The sequence below is a fragment of the Pygocentrus nattereri genome, chromosome 30, assembly GCF_015220715.1.
Source record: "Pygocentrus nattereri isolate fPygNat1 chromosome 30, fPygNat1.pri, whole genome shotgun sequence".
In the NCBI taxonomy this organism is placed as follows: Eukaryota; Metazoa; Chordata; class Actinopteri; order Characiformes; family Serrasalmidae; genus Pygocentrus; species Pygocentrus nattereri.
Genome location: NC_051240.1, coordinates 12,139,791 through 12,165,671, shown reverse-complemented (window position 1 = coordinate 12,165,671; position 25,881 = coordinate 12,139,791). Strand labels below are relative to the sequence as shown.

Here is a 25,881-nt window from a genome sequence, read left to right as displayed (position 1 = left end):
TCAGCCGTGCCTGAGAAAAAACACACGGACAGAGTCTCAGGTAACTGTAACCCCTTCCCCAGGTTTTTCTGCCTCGGTCCCACGAGATACAATTCCCTAAATTGGACTGATACCCGTTGCAGAGACACCGCCTTAACTTTTGTCGGGCATTGTTTCAGCAGTGTTTACCCAATGTGGAGAGTTGTCCCAACAGATGGCCCCAGTGGTATGACTAGCTATCCAGTTTCTGTTCTCTTGTTGAGAGAGTTATAACAAGGACATTGTACACAGTGCTGTGAAATGCCCTGAGTTACATTCTTGGCGGATATATAATATTTTCCTATAAGGCTCCCAAGGCACATAGGCCTGCACATTAGCACATAATATTATAACACAGAGCAGCCGTTTCTGTGATGTTTTCTATGGTGTTTCTGCTTATGAGAGGGGTTATTTTCTCATTTCGTTGTTTTTTTTACGTTCTCTCTCATTACCTCTGTACTTCACTTCTTCCCATAAGGACCTGCATCTGATTTAAGAACAAAGACTACACTTTGAAAGGGCAATCCTTAAAAACCGGCCTCACTGTACTCATTTCCCATACAAAGGAACTGTACTTAGACACAGACATGAGCTCATAGGTATTCTACACCCTTCCCCCCGCTCCCCATCACACACTCACATACCCCCTTCCCCCATTCCTAGCTAGCCCTCATCTGGTAGTGTTCAGGCCTTGTGTGCTGCTGAGAAATACGATCTTCCCTTTGGGTTTCAGCTATAGCACAGCCTCGCAGGAAGGAACCTAGCTTACAGGTCTAATATGTAAGCACCCCTCACATTATACAGCCTATACAGCCATACAGTGTCTCGTTCGCTTGTCTGATATGTTTCACAAGCATGTTGTTTACTGTAACCACAAGAGGGGTTCTTATTAAGCCTTAAAGCAAAATGCCACTTGCTCCAAGAATAAAACTAACAGATGAACACAATCTCAGCAGAGGAAACTCATCCTTGGCAGAAAACACAGAAGAAGCCTGGGGCTGCCTCAGATTCAAACGGGCGTTGTCCTTGTGTTTTTACTTCCTCTCACTCCCACAACAACCCATCTTTCTCCTCCACTGCTCTACCCCCACCTTTATCACTGCATTCCTCATCTTTCACCCCACTCTGCCCCCTTTTTCCACTCCATTACTCTCACGTAACACGTTCCCCTTCTTTTCCCCTATTAACATCCAGACATTCAGCGCTGACTGCAGTCAGGCCCTTTAAACTGAACATGCTCTTGCTGCAACTCTACACTAGCTTTGAAAGAGACCATGTACAGGCCTATGAGGTTAAAGTGACTTTCGTTAGGTCCTCCTACAACAAGTACACATTTTCTGGGTTAATATCAACAGTAGTCAATGCTGCTAATGGCTAGGCCTGAGGATTGATTTGATTATTTTCCATTGGATCATTCTAAGCACTGCAGTAACACTGACATGGTGGTGGTGTGTTAATGTGTGTTGTGCTGGTATGAGTGGATGAGACACAGCAGTGCCACTGCACCACACACACTAACACACCACCTCCACATCAGAGTTACTGCAGTGCTGAAATAGTACCTGCTCTTTGAGTGTCCATGGGAGTCCTGAACAGGGTAAAAGGGGGCTAACAAAGTATCAGAGAAACAGATGGACTAGTCTGTAACTGTAGAACTACAAAGTGCAGCTATACAGTAAGTGGAGCTGATAAAAAGGACAGTGAGCGCAGAAACAAGGAGGTGGTGTTAATGTTGTGATGTTATGCCTGATTGGTGTAGTTCACACTTTTGTGCTCTTAAGTGTTCATAGATTCTGATCTTACCTAAGAACAAATCCCAAATTAGAAACACTGGTGAAAGTAGAATCTTCTGAAAACTGTGCAAGTGGGTTTTAAGAAGAAATTCTTTTGATGGTTGGTTAATGAGGCCCAATGTTCTCTTCCTCTGCAACGAAACTTGCAAACAGTCAGTGCTCTTTAAGTCTGGAACAATATCCACAATATGCTCAGAAAAGCATATGATCATGATAAACTTCATGATAGCGATGAAGTCATGTCAGATTGCCCACCTCAAATGAGAAGTGACTGAGTGGGTGTATTTACTCACAGTAACAAGATTACAGACTAAGAAGTGCTGGCCTTGATAACATGCATACATATGTAAATAGTCCATAAGCAGTCTAGATTTTGAAGTAAGCATTTATACTGGCTCACAGATGCTGGGAATTTCCTTAGGTATTGAAACACAATATTGATCTACAATTTTTCAATACTGGGTTCAGTCAGTACCATAAATGTATGGCAAGAAGTTTGAATACACAGCCCTACTAATGACCTTCTGCTGTATGACCTCTTTGGACCATGTTCACCACAGGACGGTGAATAAGAACTGGGAGATTCAGGAAATGTGTCTTTCTGTCTGGTCGACTGTTGCCACCTAGTGGCTAAATTGTGAATAACCTCGAACAACTTTTGCAGCCAGTTTGTTTACAATAACATGTGGAGAAGATTGAATATGGAATAAGCCTGCATGAAAAAAACAACAACACAAATGAGTACATTATTTTGACACATTTTATTTAAAAAACAAGACAAAAGAAAAATAATAATCTTTCTATGTCCACAAACCATCTGGACCAAAATTCCCTCCCCGTTTAACATAAATGAAGAAAAAGAAAAAAAAGCTGGCTCCTGAGTGGCGCAACCAAGACTGAATCCTGAAAACACCACAGCCGTCAATCTAAGAGAGTGCAACCAGACCTGCAGCTCTCTCAGTGGGACGGGTGCCTTAGTCCTCTCTATAACCAACCAATCATGGGTAGGCACATAAACAGCAGTAGGCAATCAGTGCTCTCCTCCAAGTGTGTTTAGCCGCCCTACGATGTTGTGTGAGCAGCGGCAAAAAAGCAGAGGCCAGCTTCACTTCTTGGAGAAAGCATGTCTTACCTTTAAGCTGCCAGATGCCATACAACAGAGGAAGATTCAGAAAGACTGGGAATTGGCATTGACTAGATCTAACACTGGAGAGATAATTCAGTTAAAAACAACTAAATGTGCAGTAACATTGATTGTGTGCAATCACTGTATTTATTTTGTGTTAATAAGCATTGCCCCTGAGCGCTGATCATTGCAGAGATCATTCTTACACTGTTAAACAAGCTCTCAAGTCAGTGGCAGGGAACTCCTCAACTAAACAGGGCTTGCTGCCTTCTGCATTCTGTAACTGTGGCTGAATAGGACAGATATTTAAAATTTTTCAATAATTTCAACAAGGGGATAAACACATACAAAATCCTTTAACATAAAACAGACAAACACATGCAACTGAAACCACTGATCACACGTTACAACATAAGGGTTTCCCTTCTGCAGCTCACAGTGTGGAAATCTCAACACAGTTCTTATCAGTATACAGGGAAAGCATACTTCACACTTTCTAGTATCAGATAACAATTACATGTAAAACCCCCCTAATCCTAGCACTGTATCAAAAGCTACAACCACACATTGTTGCTATATGAATGTGGCTATAAAAGTGTAATAGGCCTATCGACATGAATGGGGTCAGCATCGTATCAATACAGAAATCGAAAGCTGCTTTCAATTGTAACAACAGAGTAGATGTAGTACACCCCGTGAGTGCTCTCTCACTCTGTTCTGGACAAGTGAATCCCAGTGAAGCAGTACAACGTCAGTGAAAGAAATGAGCCACATGCTCTGCAGTTCAACATCTGAACTAATGGGGAAATATGAGAATTTACTCTGAGGTTCTGGGGCAAAAACGCAACAAGTTCTATTAAGTCATCGCAACACAGCACATATCCAGAGTCGAAGTGTACGAGGGAGGGACAGAGAAAGAAAAAAAACAGAGAGAGAATGAGAGAGAGGTTTGGGAAGAGGAATAGGTTGTTTATTCCTCTTTCCTTATCTCGTGTTTTTTTTTTTTTTTTTTCCCCTCTCTCTCTCTCTCTCTCTCTCACTTGCAGCAGCCCTAGCGGAGTATCGCTTTGATCCAGATGGTTTTTCCATTTCCCTCTGAGAGAAGCACAAAAGGAAACAGAAGAAATAAACGTCATACATACAAAATTAAGATTTAAAGAGAAGAGAGTTGAAGTAAAGGTCTAGTCGTTCCAAAAGCCGCCGGTCTGTTCCTGGTACACCTCGATAACATCCTCGTCCTCCATTCCCAGCTGCAGAGAGAGAGCAGAGAAAGAGATTGATTAAAAACAGAACAATGAAGATGTAAATCCTATATTGTCATCAGTGGCGTAACTAGGATCTTACGGACAGAGTGCACACACACGCACACAAAAAAAGAAAAAGTAAGGTTGCCCTACCTCAATACAAAAATGACAGTCAATGAATTAAAAACATAAAAAGGGTAATATTTGCATGTTAACTCAGTCAAGCTGTTTCTCTAATGTAGACTAATAAGTACAATATTAAGTTATTGTACCTATTCCTGGGTGTAAAATTTTGCTAAATGTACGCAGACACCTGACCATCACATCTATATGAACTTGTTGGACATCCCATCCCAAAACCACGGGCATTATAATGGAGTTACTCCCCTATTGTGGCTGTAACAGGCTCCACTCTTTATGAATGCCACAAGATTTGAGTGTGTCTGGAGGAATTTGTGACCATTCAGTCAAAAGAGCATTTGTGAGGTCAGGCACTGATGTTGGACGAGAAGGCCTGGTTTACAACTGATGTTCCAGTTCATCTGTTCAAGCTGTCAACACCGCTCTTGCACTAATGTTGCTTCCAGAGGCAGTTTGGAACTCTGCAGCGACTGATGCACCAGAGGACGTGAGTTTTCTACACGCTTCAGCACTCAGTGGCCCTGTGAGTCTGTGTGATGTACTACTTCATGGCTAAGCTGCTGGTGCTCCAAGGATTGTGCCCGGTGATGGGTAACCAGGTTACCGTGGTAACAGTCCTCAATCACAGTGATGTGACATCCCTCATTAACAACAACTGTATCTAGCATATACAGATAGCTGTTCAAATGCAGCTTTTGAAATGCCCTGGTTGACTGAGCTTGGGTCAGGCACTATGTGCCATCGCGTCTGGCAGATATGCATGTACACACAGCTACTTATAGCGCAACGTACACCGTAACACCACAGACATCAGTCGAAACAGCTTGGTCTCTTGAAAAAAAAAACAGTCATCACAGCTCTCATACAAATTGACATCAGGTAAAACAGTCTCTGACAAAAAAGCATCAGGTGAAGCTCCCACAGACAACAAGGGCTCAAACAAAAAGGCACACAACTTCCACTGAACTGCACTGTTAAGTTTCGGCTCACACACCATCAATGTGTTTGATTCTGTGCATTCTTCAGTGTTAAAAACCGTCACAGAAATGCCCAAAGAAAGTGTTGCTGCTAATTTATTTTTATTACCATCAGCATCATCAATATGATCATGTAAAAATATGTTATGTAAATAAAATAGGTAAAAGCAAAGAACAAAAAAAAAAACAAAACAAAAAAAACAGTTTAGCTGCTCACAAAGCCACACGGTTACCTAAATAAGAAGATTCTGTCACTGACACAGGCCTACTTCAACATGTGCAGCACTATTAATCAAGGGAACAGAAAGCTGGAGATCATACCTCTTTGGGGGTCTGGTTGTCTGTGATTCTCTGTCCTTCAAAAAGAAACCTTAGAGAGTTCATGGGGACACCCTGTAGAAACACAGTGACAACAGAATTAGCTCTATGCTTTCCTGGAACATTTATAACACTTACAATTATAACTCATATATGTTGTCCATGTGGTAAGTCACATGATTAGTTAAACCCCTGTTGTCTTAATAAAAGTTAACATTTGTTTTTTTGTATGTTTGTTATGACAGCACACACAGCCAGTTGGAATGTTGGTCAAATCCAACTATGCGCAACAACATAACAGTGATAAATTACACACTGGGTCACAGACACTGACAAAAGAGCACAGTGGAAACATTTGCTGTTCGTTCGTTCAGACAGACAGACAAAATGTATCTGAACAACATGAACACTTTTGACAATTTCTGGCTATGTAGTTTCAGTTCTGACTCAGACTCACCTGAACGGAGTAGTCTCAACTTTAAACAACTGCTGTTACATCAAAAGCCATGAACAAGCGAACACTCCATGGAACCACGGTTCACAGAACGTGCATCACGTTAGTAGTTCGGTTTGTGTTATAATATCTCACCTGTCTCTGACTGTATGATTCCTTAAGCTTCTTTAAATGCGTCGTCATCTTCACTTTAAAGTGAATTTCACTGTTGTCCTGAAACAGAAACATCACATAAGGTCATGAGAAGCGCGGATCAGGTTAGTCGTTATCTCTTCAGGCAGTCTGCACTCCATGATGTAACGGTTAGATAGTTTTTATTAATTTATTTAGATGAATCCAAAGATGGCTTTCTAAAACACTGTTCTTCCTCAGAGGTGTGTAGGTAGGGGTGGGTGATATGATGAACTTATCATTTCATGTGATCATTTACCTTTAGGTCACATTAGGTCACAATATTCCTTACTGACTACAAAGTGAATGTTGTCAGTACTTAATGAAAATCATGACAGACTGCATGTTTCACTACTGAGAGAGCATAATTAGTCTACTAGATTTATAGTAGTGCAGTACATGAAATGTTGATTAAAAAGAAATCACTGTACTGTAATTTTTAAATGTGGCACTACTGGTTATTTTTTATCCGTTTCTTATCAAACTTATTAAAGGGGAATGCCACCAATTTTTCTATATTTCTGCATAATTCATGGGTCCAGATGGAACTAAAGTCAATTAAAGTGGTCTGATGTGAAGTTGCTCAATGTAGAAAAATTTACCAACTCAAATTTTTGCGGTGGTGGTAGGAACCATGCTTCTCTATAATATCAGCTCGAATACAGACATTTTTATATTTTATCCAAACCAGCAGTGAACCTACTTGTGTTTCAGTTTTTACATGTAATGTTTACAATGATAAGATAGTGAAAATTATGAAAGAAAATGTGTTTTTTTCTTCATAATGCCCTCTGCCATGAACAGATTAAAGTAAATGGGTTAACAATACTTTAAAGCCAAAACCTTTTTAAAAAAAAAACATAAAACAACATCTCGGGTACCAGGCAGCGTATTCATAACCATTTTGTGTAATAACTTTTTGTGAGGGAGCTTTAAGCGGCTTTAATCTGTACAGATGTCTGGTTCCCATCACCACCACCGTGAACGAAGCATTTCCCATGTTTACATCTTAACCATTTAAATATGTTCAGATTTTGACACATTGGTGTAGTTCCCCTTAGGGTCTCCTCTTACCTGACCAATCACTTTCAGTTTAATATACTCTCCGTCCTTCTTCTCTCCTCCGTCACCTGAAGGTTTGGTCTCCTGTTGGAGTAAAAACGGGCACAATTAGGACTAAAGTCTGTGATGTTAGTGAACGCGGTCCAGAGCTGAAGTCACTGTAAACATGCCTGAAGTCCGCCGTGCTAACTAGCTAGCTTTGCGCTAACGGACTGCATTAACAGCTAGCGGTCTTTGATAACATCTCAACATCTCAACTCGCTCACTTTAACAATGCTTTCCTTCTGCTGATAGCTGGCCAAGCTCAACTGTCTCCATCACAACAGAGCGAACAGCTGACCAACGGACACACTGACTGTAAACTTTGTTTTCTGGGCCCAATAACGTTACAGGTTAGCTTATTAGCTCAAATGCTAACCTATAGGGCTTTATACTGGAACGCGAAGCTAATTTGCTAAGCAGCCAAGTTAACCAGCGAGCTAACACGACCCGTTAAAACGTTAAAGTCTAAATTCACAGTCCCAATACAGGCAAACCGTCTGGTTAATATGGGAATAAAAAGATAAAAACAAGTGGCATAAAAGGCGAGTAGCTACCTATTCGCTTCAGCTAGCCTGAGTCTTAGTACAACAGTGAAAGCCCTGCTAGCTGGCGTTAGCTGGCGTTAGTTAAACGGGCCCTCGTATTTTCATATTTCAGCGCTGTTAGTGCGCGCCAGCTGTTCGCCTCCAGTCCTCACCGAAACACCCAAACGTGCTCTTAAGACTCACCGTGTCTGACATGGTACTCCACAACGTTCAGCCCTTTGCGAATATTATTTCTATTCACAAATGTAAGTGTGGCTGTGATATACAGGTTAGGCTTCCAGCTGCCTCTCGCACAGACTCACGGCAGCAGCGCTGACCTCACTGGAAGAAGGGGCGGGATAGATGATGACAAAATCCCGTAAAGAGTGCGTGGGGGGGGCTTCTTTCGCCAAAGAAATAGACCACATTACTACCAAATTATGATAGATGGACAGAAATATATCATTTTCTCTCACCTTTTATCTTTTTATTCATTTTTCTAAATCACACCAAAAATGTTTGCATTTTAGTTTTAGGTTATTTGTTTGTCCCCATTGATTGACCGAAAAGAGAGGGAGTGAGACACGAGCTAAGGAGCAAACAAGCTGTTAGTAGAGAAAACTCTGCTTATGTACGGTGTAACTGTGGCCTATAACCGCTGGAGAATAAAGCACCATGACTTGTGCAAAAGCTGTGTCCCTTAATAGCAGTGAACGCTACAGTTGGTGTCAGAAGTGGGATAACCCTGTAATAAATGAAGAACAGCAACCTAAAACTAACACGTGAGCATTTCTTGAGCACACTACAATACCTTTATAAAGTACTTTACTGTACTGATTATGTAATTATGTATTTCTGCTGTTAAAACAAAACCTTGTGTCATCTAAATGACAACTCTTCAAGAGAAGGAAAGACCGTAGATGACTTTTGATATATGTCAGTGTAAACATACTTTTCCAAGTCATTTTGGGCCATTTCTTTGGTCAGTTCTTTGTGACATTTACACAAAATGTAAAGGGCATCAAGCATTTTCAAATTATGTCAAAAATTGAGAAATTACAAAAATGGAAAAAGAGGTTTCCTTCTGACAACGGCGATGTGTATATTTGTGTAGTGGTTAAAATTCCATATAAAACAAACAGCATTTTAAGCATTTTAGGTTGGTCAAAATTGGAAACTGGCTAAAAAAAAAGGCAAAATGTTTTGTTACTGGGATAGGCACCAGCTCCCCTTGTGACTCAGAAGGAAAAGTGGCTTAGAAGAATGTAATGTCTGAGAGCATTTTCTCAATATTAATTAAAGGCTCTTGCAAATAACATGACACCCATATGTTTCATATCAAAGTGCTCCGTTATCTTCGTCGCTACTTTTCAAAACTGCTGCAGCAACCTCAGCAGCTGTAAACTTTTTGCACACCAGTTTTTGTGTCTCCAATGTGAAGTGAATAAGGATTGAAGGGTTTCTGACATGATGGTGTCTATAGTGATTTCCAGAGTGTCCACTGGTCAGTTTCACACAAAATGTAGGCCAACACATAAATCCACCAATTACACATGTTGAGAGGCAGAGCCCATGTATCTCAACCCCTCTTCATAGCCTCATAACTCCAGATGTGAGTCATGTACCATCTCACAATAAGATGGAATGGAAAGGCAAACTCTACAGATTCAGGAAAGTGTTTCTGTGCCTTATCACAAAGGTAGAGAAACATATATACAAACATCCAATTTGATGTGTGGGCAAGCTTGTGGACTTCATATAATGAGTCCAAATATGAATATTGCCATATTCAAGCTAACACTGCTGTGTACTGAGCTAACATCATATGCGTGGAGGTGGGCTCATTGGATGAGGCCCCTTGGATGCATGCTTTTAAATTTGAATTAAGTTGAGGTGCTGAGCTCACAAGTGGTACAAACTCACTCCAAAAAATAAATCCTTATGTGAACTTAATTCAGTAATGCCACACATTGCCATTCAATCAAATTTAGTAGAGTCAGTACACACAGTCTTTGTTACCTCAACATGAAGTTCAGTGTTGATGGAACAAAACTGAAACATTTCGGTGCCATTTATTTGGGTTTCATCGGAAATAATTCTCCTTGGATCAGTGGAAATTATTTCCACTCATTGAAATGTATCTCTATTCATTTTGTCCATTTAGATAAAACAATTACATAAAAAGACAATACAATTCACTTATATGAAGTCAACATATCAGTTTATAAGTCAAACAACTATGTTGGTTCATTATTTTAAGTGTGCCTACACTGTAAACAATGATATCTTGGTATCCGATAAGTGAAATAATATAGAAATGGAAACAAATTAGATAAGAGACAGAGAGAGTCACATATATATATATGTGTGTGCACATACAACCAACGTTACATGTTCTTCTGCACGTTGCATGCAATTACATATTTCCACCAGAGAGGGCTCCAAATCCCGAAACTGCATTATCTCATTGTGTCCTGCATAAGAGAAAGAGAAAGGGTCAGTTGAGATTTTATTGAGCAAGATGCATTATATTTCCAAAACTGGTAGGCCATGTAAAATGACAGAGCGGGGTCAGCGGATGCTGAGGTGCATAGCACGCAGAGGTCCTCAACTTTCTGCAGAGTCAATCACTACAGACCTCCAAACTTCATGTGGCCTACAGATTAGCTCAAGAACAGCGTAGAGAGCTTCATGGAATGGGTTTCCATGGTTGAGCAGTTGGATCCAAGCCTTACATCACCAAGCGCAATGCAAAGTGTGGAATGCAGTGGTGTAAAGCGCCGCCACTGGACTCTAGAGCAGTGGAGACCAATGTTTCTGGAGAGACAAATCACGCTGGCAATCCAATGGACGAGTCTGGATTTGGTGGTTGCCAGGAGAACGGTACTTATCTGACTGCAATGTAAGTGTAATTTTACACTGACTGCCAAGTGTAAAATTTGGTGGAGGGGGGATTATGGTGTTGCGTTGTTTTTTCTTAGATCCAGTGAGAGGAACTCTTAATGCTTCACCACCAAGAGATTTTGAACAATTTCATGTTCCCAACTTTGTGGGAACAGTTTGGGCACGGCCCCTTCCTGTTCCAACATGACTGCGCACCAGTGCACAAAGCAAGGCCCCTAAAGACATGGATGAGCGAGTTTGGTGTGGAAGAACTTGACTGGCCTGCACAGAGTCCTGACCTCAACCCGATAGAACACCTTTGGGATGAATTAGAGCAGAGACTGTGAGCCAGGCCTTCTTGTCCAATTCTTCTTCTTGTCTTGTGTCTGATTCCCATAGAATTCCCATAAACACACTCCTTACCCTTGTGGAAACCCTTCCCAGAAAAGCTGAAACTGTTATAGCTGCAAAGTGTGGGCCGACATCATATTAAACCCTATGGATTAAGAATGGAATCTCACTCAAGTTCATATGCGTGTGAAGGCAGACGAGTGAATACTTCTGGCAGTATAGTGTAAGGACTTGCAGTCATCTAAGCCCAACTCTTTGCATTCATAAAACAGATGTGGTATCGTTTTTTTTATTCCACAGAATAGACACATTCCAAGTCTATGGAATTATTATTAAGTGAAGTGATATGCAACAACTAAAGCAATTCATCTCAAAATAATGAGAAAAATAGCACAATAGTGATTTTGTATTTCAAAATAATAGTATGTCCAACTGATACTAAAACAGGTGCTAGAATTTATTTTTTTTTATTTCAAGTGGCAGTTCCACACTAGTCACTTACATCAAAATAAATAAAAATAAAATTTTACACAGGTGGCATCCTGTGTAAATAAAAAAATAATGCGTGGCCACGCCTTGTTAACGCGTGGGAACGAGATCCTAATGCACCCTTAGATTCTTAGTAAGGCGTGGGAACGAGATGGCTAAGTCGTGGCCACGACTTGGTAAGGCGTGGGAACGAGATCGCGGCTTACTAAGCCGTTTTTTTTATTTCTACAGGATGTCACCAGCGGGGCTCCGTAACTGTGTGTATTACACTAGTCCGCCTCTCGGAGCGACTGCGCATGCGCGAGTGGTCCGCCGTGTGCGCCGCGTGGTGAGAAGTTCGTGCGGGAAGCGGGAGCGAAGCTCTCACTTAGGGAGCGCGTTTAGTCCTTATAAACAGAGTCGACAAGCAGCTAAAGATGTTAGTATTGTTCGAGACCGCGGCTGGCTATGCTATCTTCAAGGTAAGTGTGCTCTAAATCGTTTACGCGGACGTTACGTTTCACAGGGTCTCTGTTGAGTAACTGGTTAGCTAACGGAGCTAGCCAGCAGGGCTAGGTCGGCCATAGGCGAACTGTGGTAAAGGACCAGTTGCCGCTCACGTTGTAACGTGAACCTGGTTAGATTTGTGGCGGTAGGAGTAACTGAGCTCATAACAGTAACGCTCCGTAACTAAGACGTGCTACTGATAAATCTCGCAGCTGAGGCTGAAGCTAACCTCACATGCGGGCCTGCTCTGAACCCACGTTGGGACATTTTGGCTAGGCTAACAGAAGTTAGCTGGTTTTACAATGTGGAGTGATTGTTACCGTAACTCTAGAGATAGACAGCCGTCTGCACTCCTTCACTGCATATGGTGTAGTTATATTATAGTATAAGCGCTCACGCTGCGAGTCCATGCTTGGCTAATTGAGCTTATATGAAGAAGCCCATGTGGCTTCAGTGGTGCTTATGTCCCCACATGTAGCAGGGGGCTGGCAGCGTGCACTGGAAGCAAGGTTTGGTTTGAAAAAAACCCGTACAAGTCACTGTTTTTCCTTAAAAACATCCCTTTCTCTGCAGGTCCTCGACGAGCAGAAGCTCCAACAGGTGGACAGCCTGTGGAAGGAGTTTGAAACGCCAGACAAAGCCAACAAAATGTGAGTTGCATGTGCTTGATCAAGAATAAATGTGTTGAACTTAAAACTGACCTTGGGATGAATCTACGTTGTGCTTCTTTAGGCTAAAACCGTTTGTTCACATTACTGCAATCATCATATTGTAATCGTTGATTCACTGAACATGGTCTTATATAAAAGTTCTTCATTTTTTTGGAAACCTTTTCTTACAGAGTGAAGTTGAAACACTTTGAAAAGTTTCAGGACACAACTGAAGCTCTGGCAGGTGCAGTAAAAATGTTCATACACAGTTGCCTATATTAATAAGAAATGTCTGGAAATCCAGATGTCTTAGTGCTGTTGTCAGTGATGTATCTGTTTGTCTGAATGTAGTATGACGTCACTAAGCAGTAATTCGTCACTACCACTGAGACAACAGCTGTTCAGGACAGCGCATCAGTTATATCATTAAACTTTATCATTATCAAGGATCTGTTGTGCTCATTTTTGTAGTATGTTGGTCTCCTTGTGCTCTTTTTGTAAAATACCTTTAAAGCTGTTGTGGCTTTTCTTTACCTTTCCTGCAGCGGCCACTGCTTTGGTGGAGGGGAAGCTCGGGAAGAGTCTCAAAAAAGTCTTAAAGAAAGTGGTGGCCAAAGACGCTCATGAGCAGCTGGCAATAACAGATGCTAAACTGGGAGGGGTCATCAAAGTAAGTGCTCTTCAGATGTTTTTCTTTTCAATAGATATGACAAGGCTGAAAATAGCTACACTGCCACTTAAAAGTTTAGATTGCTTAGATTATTTCTTTGTCATTTTGTATACAATAGTAAAATATACATCTGAGATTATAGTGCTCTAAATGAGACATTAAAAGATGTTTTTACTTTGATGTTATAAGAAATTTTTTGTTGGGCACATTTTTTTAAGCAGAAATAGAAAATTGTGTACTAAATATGCACAAAATACCAGATTTAGGTTCTCTGGAGAAGATCAGCAGATATACAGTTTGACCATGGGTGTTTGCGTACAACTGTGTGCTGTACAGCTGTGTTTTTTTTTTTTTTGTTTGTTTTTTTTTTTTTTTACTTTCCCCCCTTACATTCCCACTAATTCTTTAAAACATGTGGATATGAACAGTACTAGCACATTGGGATCAGTTTATCTGTAACAGTATTAGTTTTATAGTTTTGGAAACATTGTTTGCAAACATTTGAGCACGTCCTCACTTAGTCTTGTTGGGCCGCTCACTTTTTGGCCACAAAAGAAGCTTTTTTTTTTTTTTTTTTTTTTTTTTTTTTTTTTTTTTTTTAAACAAATCAATAAATTCAGCCTGTGAAAAGTATGGCCTACTTTTGCATGCACCAACAGCTTTTGGCTGTGTGTGTGACTGCCTGTGGTTGATTCTGATTCATATGTATTTAATAAGAGCAGCCACTAATCTGTGTTTTTACACACGCATGTATCTTCCTTAATTTATCTATGTTTTATGCTAGTTATCTGTATGTATCTGTTTCCTTTATGCAACCTTGAACTGAAACATAAAGGGGAGAGGAAACCTTCTCTTTATGTGCAGTCTGTGTCTAAACATTGTCTCTCTGTTGCCCCCTCCAGGAAAAGCTGAACCTGAGCTGTGTACACAGCCCTGCAGTGGCTGAGCTCATGAGGGGCATCAGGTATCAGATGGAGGGTCTTATCACCGGCCTTCCTCCCAGAGAGATCAGTGCCATGTCACTTGGTCTTGCACACAGGTAGGAATAACATACATATTTGGATGCAGGCTTGAATACTTAAATGATCTGCTGTCAATGATTGATTGTGCATTGCTGACTGTTCTGAGGATATTAATCACCTTTCGTCACTACCACTGAGACAGTAATCAGACCAATAACTGATGCTTTCTTGCTAGCGCTGGTGCATATATTTATATGTATACCTCCTCTGCATTCTAGCCTCTCTCGGTACAAGTTGAAGTTCAGCCCAGATAAGGTGGACACCATGATTGTTCAAGCTATATGTGAGTCCCTCTTTCTTCTAAGTGTGTAATCAGGCTTCATTGTGCAAATTATTGAATGTGATTTTTGACGAGCACTGACGATAATGACTTGGAGTCAACACCCTGAAAACTGTGAAGGTCTGTCACTACCTCATCTGAGCTCATGAAATTGTGTTTTAAAATTATGTACTTTTCTTGAAAATAATGACAATGACAGTCATCTTTTGAATCTTTTTCTGACCTGTCTTTAGCTCTCCTCGATGACCTGGATAAAGAGCTGAATAATTACATCATGCGCTGTCGTGAGTGGTATGGCTGGCACTTTCCTGAACTAGGCAAGATCATCACAGACAACCTGGCGTATTGCAAGAGTGTCCGCAAGATTGGTGGGTACTTGGGCCATATAATGCTTTGTACCATGATTTCTAAGCATGTGTTTGCATTAGAGCTCAAAAGAAGCGTGAATCGGAGATCATAGCACATTTTTCTCCATACCATGAGGAAACTTGATATCGGGGAGGGTCTTTGAGTTAACTGATCATTTTCTTAATGATGGGTGGTGTTGTAAGAGGGGAAAGTTGAAGGATATCAATGGTTAATCTTAATTTTTCTCACCTGCTGGTGTTTGATGAACTAATTAAATGGATGTTTCCAAGGTGGCCATTTCAGACAGAATATGGGGATATCAAGAATGGTCTTTTAAGTAGTGTAATACTATTTACTTAAAGGGCATTCTGGCCCAAAACTACAGTTTGTTTTGTAGTATATTATTCCTCAACCTAATTGCTTCATTGTTTACACTACAAATGAATGTGTATTTGCGTAGTCTTTGCAATATCAGCCACTTCTGACTGATTTGTAGGTTAATGAATTTAACTAAGCTACAGTTAGTGTAATCTTTTAGTCTAGTAGGAAAAATGCAACATGTGACCTGTGTTTAGGGTGGGGGGTATAAGATGCGTTTCAGCTATTCTTGCTTTTATAAAACTGATTCTTTAGACTCTCATGCAGAACTTGAACCTTTGTCATTTTTTTAAAAAACATTCTTTCTGTGGCTTATTGTTTATGGTGTGTAGGTGACCGCACAAACGTGGTGAACACTGACCTGTCTGAGGTGGTGCCAGAGGAGATTGAGGCAGAGGTCAAACTGGCTGCGGAGATCTCCATGGGAACAGAAGTTTCCGAGGAGGACATCCACAACATCATGCACCTATGTGACCAGGTGTGTGAACCTGTATGCTTTGAACACACCTTGCTTGTAACTGTAGGAGTCCAGTGCAGGGTAAATGACTTGGCTGTTCCTACTGCGTTAACTGGTTACATTTGTTTGTGTAAATTTCTGTAGGTGATCGAAATCTCAGAGTATCGCTCTCAGCTGTATGATTACTTGAAAAACCGCATGATGGCCATCGCACCAAATCTCACAGTTATGGTGGGAGAGCTGGTGGGAGCCCGCCTCATCTCTCATGCTGGTGAGTTACAATTGGTACGCAGTTATACAGATCAGTGTATTTTTGACAAACAGTTGGTTCCGTTTTAAAACCGCTTACAATGATGGCAGTAATGGCTCCTTATGTAAAGGGCAATTCCACACACTAGTCTGCCTAATTCATTTGTAGAAATCTACAGTTATCCAAAGGCCCAATCCCATTTCACCTTTCGCCCCTACCACTTAGCCCTTAGGCCTGTTTTGCATGTTCAGGTCTAGGGTTAGGGTGTTCCAGTTTTTGTTGATGGTATAGATCATGAATAGATTTTTAAAAACAAAATTATCTTAAAACGTTGACTTGGGTGTCCAGGTTTGTATTGTTTTTCCAATTCATGTAAAAACTTTTTTAGAGAATTTTTAGAGGCTTTAAGAGGCTGGTTTCTGTCACTACCATTTGAGAGCAATTCTAACTAGGCAAGTTTCTTTTGAGCAGTGCATTTCAAATCGGGCCATTCTGAATGACTCCAAATCGGAATGATAAGTGTATGCAGAAGACTTAAATCTGGGATTCCCAAAGTCCAAACAAAAACTAATAAAACATGATACATTACTAAATGTAGTAGAAGTCTCTAGATCAGTTAACAGCTTTAAGTTGATCTTTGTGTGAATTGTTTTTGCTCTCAATCAGGTTCACTGCTGAACTTGGCAAAGCACCCTGCATCCACAGTGCAGATTCTAGGGGCAGAGAAAGCTTTATTCAGAGCACTGAAGACCCGGAGGGACACACCAAAATACGGTTTGATCTACCACGCCTCCTTGGTGGGTCAGACCACAGCCAAAAACAAGGGCAAGATATCCAGAACGTTAGCAGCCAAGACAGCCTTGGCCATCCGCTATGATGCTCTGGGTGAAGACACGAATGCTGAGATGGGATTGGAGAACAGAGCCAAGCTAGAAGCTCGACTGCGGCAGCTGGAGGAGAAAGGAGTGAGTTGAAGGTCTCTTATTTCTGTAATGGTGTACGGTTTCGGTCATCTTGTGTCTCAAGCAGTGATGATAATGACAGCATGTCACATGTCCTGAAGACTCCATGTGGGTTTGTCACTACCTCATCTGAGCTTGTGAAGTACAATATGCAGTACTGATTTTGTGGTGTAGTGTTGAAGAGATTTTAGATGGAAATGTTTTTCTTGTGACCCATCACAATGTAAAAATTATTTACCCCCTTCCCTTTCAGATCAGACGCATTAGTGGATCAGGCAAAGCTCTGGCTAGAGCAGACAAGTATCAGCATAAGAGGTGGGTTTTATCTGTAGTAATTAAGATAAAGGAAGTCATTAGACTGCTTTGAAATGCACAGTTCTAAAGAAATACAGAATTGTTCAGAGCAATGGTGGAACAAGACATCAAACATTTTAACGTCTCTAAAAACAGCTACTATACTAAATGCTTAGGAATTTCCTGGTGCCCGAGACATTTTCTCAATAATGAAGATTTTGGCCAAAAGAGTGTGTGGAGTCCTTAGTTTTGGTTAATAATTAAAATGGCTACATTTATGCTGTAGACATGACTCGTTCCTAACACCACCACAGTGAAATCAGAGTCCAAGTTTCTCTGGAAAGGAGCATTTCACATCACACCACTTGGAATTTTCGACTTTGTTAAAATCTCAATGACTGAATTATGCAGTACTTTTTTCAAAAAGTTCCCCTTTAAATAAACTTGACTTCAATTGCTCCTTTCATTAGTGACGTCAAAGTGTACGATCCATCTGGCGACTCTACGCTCCCCTCTGTGTCCAAGAAGAGGAAGATAGAGGAAGTGGAGGAGGCGGAGGAAGAAGACAAGCCAGTGGAGGTTAAGGCCAAAAAAGTAAAGAGAGAAATTCCAGCAGAAGGTGAGACAAGACTAATGCACACTGTATTGTAATAAACAGGGTTAATGTGTCTCCAGCAGCCCTAAAATTTCCTGTGTAAATCTGTCTTTAATCCATGGTTATAACCCAGAACCTAAACCTGAATCTGACGCAGCAACGCGGTTAATTTCTCAGTTGAAAGTCCACATCAGCGCATAACTGTCACGCCCACTGTGAGTCAGATTTGTTGAGACATGCCAATCTATGCAAATTAGATAATTTGAGTACCTCCACCCTATCGCAGAAACTGAAGAGGCTGCCGAGGCAGAAACAGAGACGCCCAAGAAGAAAAAGAAAAAGAAGGTGAAACATGTGGAGGGGCCCATGGTAGAGGAAGAAGAGGTGATGGTCAGTCTAGTAGAAGAGGTGAGGACTCTGATAAATGCAGTATGTGTAGCCACTTCTGTAGTGGAACCTTGATTTGTGGTGTATATAAGAACATTTTGCAACAAAAATAATGGAAAAGAACAATAAATAGGATCTTAAGTGCTTTATGTAATTGTTACTACATTTACAGACCACAGAGAAGGAGGGAAAGAAGAAGAAAAAGAAGGAAAAGAAACGTGAGGCTGAGGAAGAGGAACCAGAGACAGTAGTCAGTCCTACAGAAGAGGTGAGTTTTGGGTGTTGGTATAATTTTATTTAGGTATTTTAGTTTAACACAACTTCTTGATACATGTTGACAAATGTATCTGAAGTTCATCAATCGGCAAGACTTCAATGCTGTATGCACTAATGGTATATAGGATAGTAATTGTGGTCCAGTACTATCATCTTAAACATTTATAACATTTACAGATGTGCGTCAGAATTGCTGTAAATCAGTTGCCTGCAAAGCTTATTTATTGGAGACGGTACCGATCCGATACTAGGAATCAATTTTAAGCAGATGTCAACAGAAAATACTGCATCAGACACTGCAGCAAAAACATTGAAAGAATACATCCGAATCCTGTAACTCATCTGAGTTAAATAAAAATATTTGCAATATGCAAAATTTAGCAGGCTTTAAAGAAAACAGTGACATTCAGAGTTTTAATTTTGTAAAATAATTATTTATTATTATTATACCATAATATTAACATTGTTGGCTTACGTTTTGGTGAGGGACATGCTGCCTCTTCTGTATTTGTGCTCAACTTTTTTTTTTTTTTCTCTCTTCCATCTTAGACAACAGAGAAGAAGAAGAAGAAAAAGAAAAAAGCTAAAGTGGAGGAGGGAGAATAAACAGAGGACAGCCACCTGTTTTTGCTCAATATTTTTGTTGTATACGAACTCTTCTACGTCTTGTTTTTGGATGTCATGTGATTGCCACATGACTGCCTGGACTGTTTCACACCGACCAACTGCAAAGGACTGGTATTTTTTTAAGCAAGAGACGATTTCATAATTTTTAACTATGAGAATTCCTTCTTTTCATAGCTCAGTTTAAAAAGAGAAGTAATTTGATGTCTCACTCCTTTGTAGAGCCGTTAGCACCTCTGATACATACTGAAAGCTATGCAGGGCTGTTCAGTTTGTGTACTGTAATTACTTTGGTTTGAAGAGAATGCAGATGAAAGGGTTTAATTTCATTGTCATGAAACGGCTGAAGTTGAGTGAGAGAAAGACGTCCACTGTTGGATTCAATCATTAAATGTGTATTTCTTTTGTCTTAAGCTCATTGCGGTTTTTTTTTATTAAATTTTTTTTTTATTATATTGATTTTGAGTAGATCGTGCACTTCAAGCCTGTGCAGGCCTAGCAATGCATTCAGTGACATGGAAGTATTTGACTCTCACTCTCCAGGATTTTGTTAAACCTGGTTAAAAAGTCCACTGCCTTCTCTCCTAAACATCTCCATACCTCCACAGGTATGTCATCTGGACCATCAGCCTTTCCATTCTTCATCCTTTTTAAAGCTGCCCTCACTTCCACCTTACTAATTCTCTGCGCTTCCTGATCCACTATCTCTCCCCCCATTGTCCTCTTCTCTCTCTCGTTTTCCTCATTCATTAGTTCTTCAAAGTACTCCTTCCATCTACTCATCACTCTCTGTTCACTCACTAGTACATTTCCCTCTCTATCCTTTATCAGCCTAACCTGCTGTACATCCTTTCCAGCTCTATCTCTCTGTTTAGCCAAACGATACAAGTCCTTTACTCCTTCTTTACTGTCCAGCCTCTCATACAGCTCATCATAGGCCTGAGCCTTTGCCACCATTATTTTCGCTATGCGACTAGCCTCACAGCACTCCTGCCTACTTCCTTCATCTCTCTGGTTATCCCACTTTTTCTTAGCTGCCTTCTTCTGAATACTCTCCGGGACTTCCTCATTCCACCACCAACTTTCCTTGTCTTCTAATGAAAGTGTGTGTGCTCCGTCGCTCTCACACACACACACACAAAAACACATTTATTTATATATATTACACATACATGCACTTTCATTAGTTTATAATGTTTTGGACAGTGAGGCTTTAATCTTTTCAGATTTAATGGTACAAATTATCTGCTGTTTTACGATGTCAAAAGGTGCTGTTAATCTTTGGACAAGGTTGTCACAACCTCATTGTTCTCTTACTTACTGTGCCATTACGTTATCAAAATGTTGTCAGATAACATTGTCAAAACTTTCTGAAGAATGACATTTTAATGTGACTATCTTGTGGGCACCAAAACAATAGTATGTCATGACGTGTTTGCTGGGCAACATCACAAACAAATGAACCTCCGGAGTTGGCAATGTTTACAACTCAAATATAGCCTATAGGTTTCTCTACAGTGATGTTTCACATTAAGCCTCTGTTATATTTGTCCATGTTTAATATTCAACTGTGCAAAATCATAGACTAAAAATCCAGAATAAACAGTTCTACTGAAGGTAGCTATAATTTTCTGGACTGTTCTCTTGATATCACAACTTATTTGTCTTGTGATCTTAAGACAATAAGTCATGGTCTCCAGATAACGGTTCAGAAAATTATCTTTACCTCATTGCCTCTCAGGGCTGCCGTACGATAGTCTGCTTCCAGTTCCGTGGTGACGAGCAGTGTTGAAAATGCATCAGCTGCTTGGGCCACCTCTGAAATGGAATCATCATCATACCTCCTCTGTGTGTGAGTGGTACTGAGAGCTACATTCCTCACCGGTTGCTCCTCAGACTCCTCCACTCTTGCTTCAGTTAGCGCAGACTAGCTCAGGGAGCGTGGCCAAAGCACAGCATAAATTCAGCGAGCCATCAGCATGTGCTGGTCCTAATGAGCTGGAGATAGAGCAGCTATTTTCATCCCCTACCAGTCACCAGAGCAGCTAATAAAACGGGTATTCGCTTGGCTTCAAAGCTCATTCTGAATCAAAGCCTTTAGAGAAGTCTAACAGCGTTAATGCTATTGAAGTCAGTGTATGACAGGCCTATACAGTGACAATATGCAACCTTACTTGGAAAGTAATTGAAGTTAATAGCAGTAGGTGTTTTAAGCTTGAGAGGTGATTGGATATTGTAATATTCACATGTGTAGATCAATGATGATATATTCAACTTATGATCTTGACCTTTAAGTGATACTTATTAGTCCCATGATGGGGAAATTTCACCTCCGTATTTAACCCATCCATGAAGTGAAATAGGGGGTAGTGCGCACACTTGCCCGGAGCGGTGGGCAGCTCTATCCACGGCGCCCGGGGAGCAGCTGGGGGTTAGGTGTCTTGTTCAAGGACACCTCAGTCATTACGTCAACAAATTTACATACATATGTTTTCTCACCTGGCGTTTTTAATATAACTTTTAAAGTGAATATATCATGGAGAACTTTTAACAAACACTTAGTATTTTCTATCCGCACAATGTTGAATTCTCAAAATGTACCACTCACATCTCATAGTTCATACAGTCCATGCTAGGGGTCAGCAACCCAAATGTTAAGAAGAGCCATTTTGTCCTTTCAATAAAAATCAAACCACCTTGAGAGCCACATTTTGTGTCCATTTTACCCTCTTCACTGTAAATATGTCTCAGTATGTGCTAAAATACTAGTGTAAATTTACTCTCCTCTGCTTTAAGCTTTAGCTCAGCCATAGCCGGTTTTCTAACATCTCTAGCTGGAATCTTTTCCACAAAAGTGGAACAGTTTCTTGTAAAATGTCTCTCAAAGTTCGACTTTTTACGAGGCTGAAGTCGCTTCTTATTCGCCGGCTTGTTCAGTTTTTTCCATTCCACGTTAAATGGTGCCTGAGGTACAAGAAGGTAACTGCTGCACCATTTAAGGTGGAACAGGAAAGTTCAAACAAGCAGCTGGCGAGAGATTTGTTTACATACAAATCTAATTCTGCTGTGGAGCCACAACAGGGCAGTAAAAGAGCCGCATGTTGCGACCCCTGATATATGGAATCTATGCTGCAAAATCTGCCTGTTTTGAATTTGTTGTTTTGTCAGGACATCAAAATCACATGTACACATATCCTCATATTAAACCCTCCACCCATTTATGTTAAAGATAACAGGGGCAGTCGTGGGCTGGAGGTTAGGGAACTGACCCAGTGACCAGAAGGTTGCCGGTTTGATCCTCTCGGCTGACAGTCCATGAGAGCAAAGCACCTAACCCCCACTTGCTCCCGGGGTGCTGCTCTAGGCAAGTGTGCTCACTGCCCCCTAGTGTGTGTGTTGACTAGTATGCATGTATGTGGGTGTTTCACTGCACGGATGGGTTAAATGAGGATGTCTAGTTCCACGGTATGCAAAACACAGTTGGCTGATGGAATTCTGATGGAATTCAGTTCAGCTGAGGAGTGTTTCAGTCTGGACTGCTTTTTGAATGAGGCACAATTCAGAGGTTATTTCAGTTTTAAAGGTCCTGTGAAAATGCATTACATTTTTTGTGATACATAAAACCATGAAATTTCACAAGGACTACAAATGTCTTTTACAAGCTTCATGTCTTAAACCAGCAGGCATGAAAAGTTTGTGTGAATCCCTGTTAGCTTAGCGATACATCTTAACGTTGCTACAATCTTATAGGGCAGCTAGCAGAAATTAGCATTACTATAAAGGCGTTTTCCATACAGGTTTTTGACCAAGTTTTCACATTTATGGCCCAAACTGAAGGCTATGCTCTAATAGTCTCCGTCTGCCGCTGAACATTAGTTCTATGACCGGCCAGAGATTAATGAAACTATTTGTATTTAGACTAATGCAAAGTGCCAAATCTGTCTGCAATTACCAGATTCCCACTATTACCATGATTCCCACAAAGTTTTTCCTTAGTGTAGGTGTACAAAAGTATTAAGACTGGTATCAGAATACTAGCTTTGTGCTATCAGATTGAAGAGAAGGTCAGTGGTATCGCCCATTGCTAGTATGTAGCGCTACGGTAGCAGTAATGTCTGTGCAGTTGCTCCTTGGAATCTAGGCTGTAAATGCAGTAAACGCTTAATGAACCTAATCAGTTTAACAGAACACAGTGTTCATACTTACAAACTGATGGGTAAACACCACAACAGTGACCATCTGTACCTCCTCAGTCATGTACATAATAAGGCTACAAACAATTTAATTAAGTTCCCTACATTTGATTTACAGAAGAATCGCAGTGCTCTTGGACGAGCAGCACAAATATAACCCTAATTGGTGAGAACATTGAGTGAGGGTGCTGATGGATCTCGCTGCTTGGAACCAACATTTGCCCTCGTTCTCTTGGTCTGTAACCCCTGCCTTAGTGGAGTGATTCTTTTCGGTCCACTTCGGCTATTAATATGAGCGAGAAGGCTTTTATCGGGCAGCTGAGCAGATTTATAGAGTTAGCCTTGACCACTGTACCATTCCTAATGGACCAGAGCCCATGTTGTGCAAGAGAAAAAGACCTGAGGCTTTGGATGAGAGTATTCGAGGATGCTTATCTCCAGTAATGTCACAAGCAAGCGTGCAGAGAGTGCAGGGATTATGGATTTAGCTGAATGCAGAGTTTGTTTTGTGTTTGGTACTTGTTTAAAAAAAAAAGGCTGGAATTGTCTTGGCACCAAACACATTTTTGAAGGAGTAGCCTAAATGTGCTTATATCTTGAAAAATGGTCATGTAAAAATGAATTACAGCTATTTTGATATGTAAATCCAGACATTCGTCAGAGGGAAAAAAAAAAAAAACACAAAAATGTATTTGAAACTGTAATGGAACTCAATCTGTGCCTGATGCTGTAAAAATTTTAAAAATGTAGCACATGAATGTGTATAATAGAAACATGCAAACACAGGCATATTACAGTTAAAGCCTGTGGTGATAGACCATTAGGCCTAATATCGAGCCATCTTAATTATTGAACATCTGCACTTTTTTGAGGAGCACAACAGGTTGAAGAATAAACTCAGACTTTGATGTCAGCTTACTTAGGATTAATGTGCACAATGTGCTGTATTATTACCATTATTAGCTAAATGGAGCTGTCTTTGGGTTTTGATAAAAGTGCTGGATTGCACTGACACCAAGAACCTTATCCCTTTTCTGCATTATGAAACAGGTGGGGGGGGGGGGGGGGGGGTGGGGGGGGGTGTTGGAGGAGATCCTGCATTTGTCTTATTGAAAATGATAAAACAGTTGAATGAAAGATATTTCATGGGGTATGGTTTGATTGTTGCCTTTTGGCAACAATGTGCAACAATGGAACTGCAATCCATAACGCATGCATTGAAATCCGTAATGCATCCAGGCATGAAATCATGGGCATAGTGGCCATGTATGTATAAATCTTAAAAATAGAGAAAATCATGAAAATCATTATAAACATATGAAGAATATAAATAAACGCTTGAAGGACATTGCAGGGTCTAATAGGAGTGTATCTCTGGCTGCATTGTAGATTGTGGCTTCATTATGGCATGCCGTTGCCATGTGGCAACATATATAATTGATCTATTTCTATCAAACTGATAGCATATAAACTGGTTTCATTAATGAAAAGGAAACAGTAATTACCCCTAAAACATGTTTCAGTTTATCTTATAAATGTTGAATTATAAACACACTTTAAGAGGGCAGGATTTGCTATGTGATGTGTTTAAAAAAAGGAGTCCGTACCAGATTAGAAAAAAATGCTATACCAATTTACAAACAAAGCTTTTATTTTCTCAAAGGAAAAGAAAAAAGTCAACTTTGATGTCGTAGTTGGTATTGTAGTGCAAAGAAATCAAAGAGAATTCTTGTTGCCTTATGGCAACACCATGCAGCAAAGGGCTACGCAGACTCTGCGTATGGGTAGCCTAAAACCTGCTTGTAGCTTAAGTAATAAAATCGCAACATTTTTGAATTATTACTGAGGATTTGCTTCACTAATACCCATAGACTAAGTGAAGTGAGTTGTTGTGGAATTAATGTGAGATCCTGCTGTGGTGGACATGATTAAGCGGACGTGGAGGGTCCTCCTCTCGTGTGTGGTTGCCAAGTGTTCCCCATAACAATCCTCCCCTTCTACTAATCAAGACCTTGATTCACTCCCATTTAGTACAAGACACTCAAATTAAACCCAAACTTCCCCGAGTGAAGATGAGGCCTGCGCTGCTGAAATGAGATCTAATCGGAAAGAATTTGCACATTATGTTGGTCAGATTCATCCTGTTTACTTAGGCCTCACACACCAAGATAGGGAAAGAGTGTATGGTAGCGTACAGGACTGTGCAAAAGTCAGAAACCTTTTCCTTTATTTAATTTCCAGTTTATAGTAGATTAAGAATAATTTATTCATTTTTCAGTGTAAAAAGGCAGGAAAGATATTTAACAGTAAATGAAACAAAAGCCCCCAACACTATGTAGAATATTAAACCTGCCAGTGTCTAATTTATCCTCTCCAATTATGAAAAGATACAGAGAAAATTGGACTCCAAACAAAT

General features: G+C 40.5%; 2 protein-coding genes and 1 non-coding gene across 3 annotated transcripts; 2 read left to right on the top strand and 1 right to left on the bottom strand.

Moving 5' to 3' along the window:
- Positions 1–2,553: 2,553 nt before the first annotated feature.
- sumo1 (small ubiquitin like modifier 1) lies at positions 2,554–8,229 on the bottom strand. The gene is made up of 5 exons (XM_017702197.2): positions 8,075–8,229; positions 7,317–7,388; positions 6,207–6,284; positions 5,621–5,692; positions 2,554–4,187 (listed from the first exon to the last, which is right to left on the bottom strand). Exons 1-5 carry the CDS (start codon positions 8,084–8,086, stop codon positions 4,119–4,121), a joined length of 303 nt encoding a protein of 100 aa, XP_017557686.1. The 5' UTR covers positions 8,087–8,229; the 3' UTR covers positions 2,554–4,118.
- Positions 8,230–12,009: 3,780 nt separating this feature from the next.
- nop58 (NOP58 ribonucleoprotein homolog (yeast)) lies at positions 12,010–19,685 on the top strand. The gene is made up of 15 exons (XM_017702170.2): positions 12,010–12,054; positions 12,653–12,729; positions 12,921–12,973; positions 13,275–13,399; positions 14,302–14,438; positions 14,640–14,704; positions 14,935–15,069; positions 15,760–15,905; positions 16,029–16,155; positions 16,801–17,099; positions 17,350–17,411; positions 17,861–18,009; positions 18,272–18,393; positions 18,545–18,640; positions 19,198–19,685. The coding sequence occupies exons 1-15, from the start codon at positions 12,010–12,012 to the stop codon at positions 19,252–19,254; spliced, it is 1,695 nt and encodes a 564-aa protein (XP_017557659.1). The 3' UTR covers positions 19,255–19,685.
- On the top strand, positions 13,041–13,130 carry LOC119262952. Its single transcript, XR_005130024.1, has one exon. It is a non-coding gene; the product is annotated as a small nucleolar RNA SNORD70 (small nucleolar RNA).
- Positions 19,686–25,881: the final 6,196 nt, after the last annotated feature.

What these genes read in the sequence shown, in the direction of transcription:
- sumo1 (XM_017702197.2), bottom strand. An exon ending in AACTGAAAGTGATTGGTCAG is followed by an intron (nt 6,285 to 7,316) that starts GTAAGAGGAGAC and finishes TTTCTGTTTCAG; the next exon opens with GACAACAGTGAAATTCACTT. An exon ending in AATCATACAGTCAGAGACAG is followed by an intron (nt 5,693 to 6,206) that starts GTGAGATATTAT and finishes GTGTTTCTACAG; the next exon opens with GGTGTCCCCATGAACTCTCT.
- nop58 (XM_017702170.2), top strand. Translation starts at nt 12,010, where the DNA reads ATGTTAGTATTGTTCGAGACCGCGGCTGGCTATGCTATCTTCAAG. An exon ending in CCGCCTCATCTCTCATGCTG is followed by an intron (nt 16,156 to 16,800) that starts GTGAGTTACAAT and finishes GCTCTCAATCAG; the next exon opens with GTTCACTGCTGAACTTGGCA. An exon ending in TGGTCAGTCTAGTAGAAGAG is followed by an intron (nt 18,394 to 18,544) that starts GTGAGGACTCTG and finishes CTACATTTACAG; the next exon opens with ACCACAGAGAAGGAGGGAAA.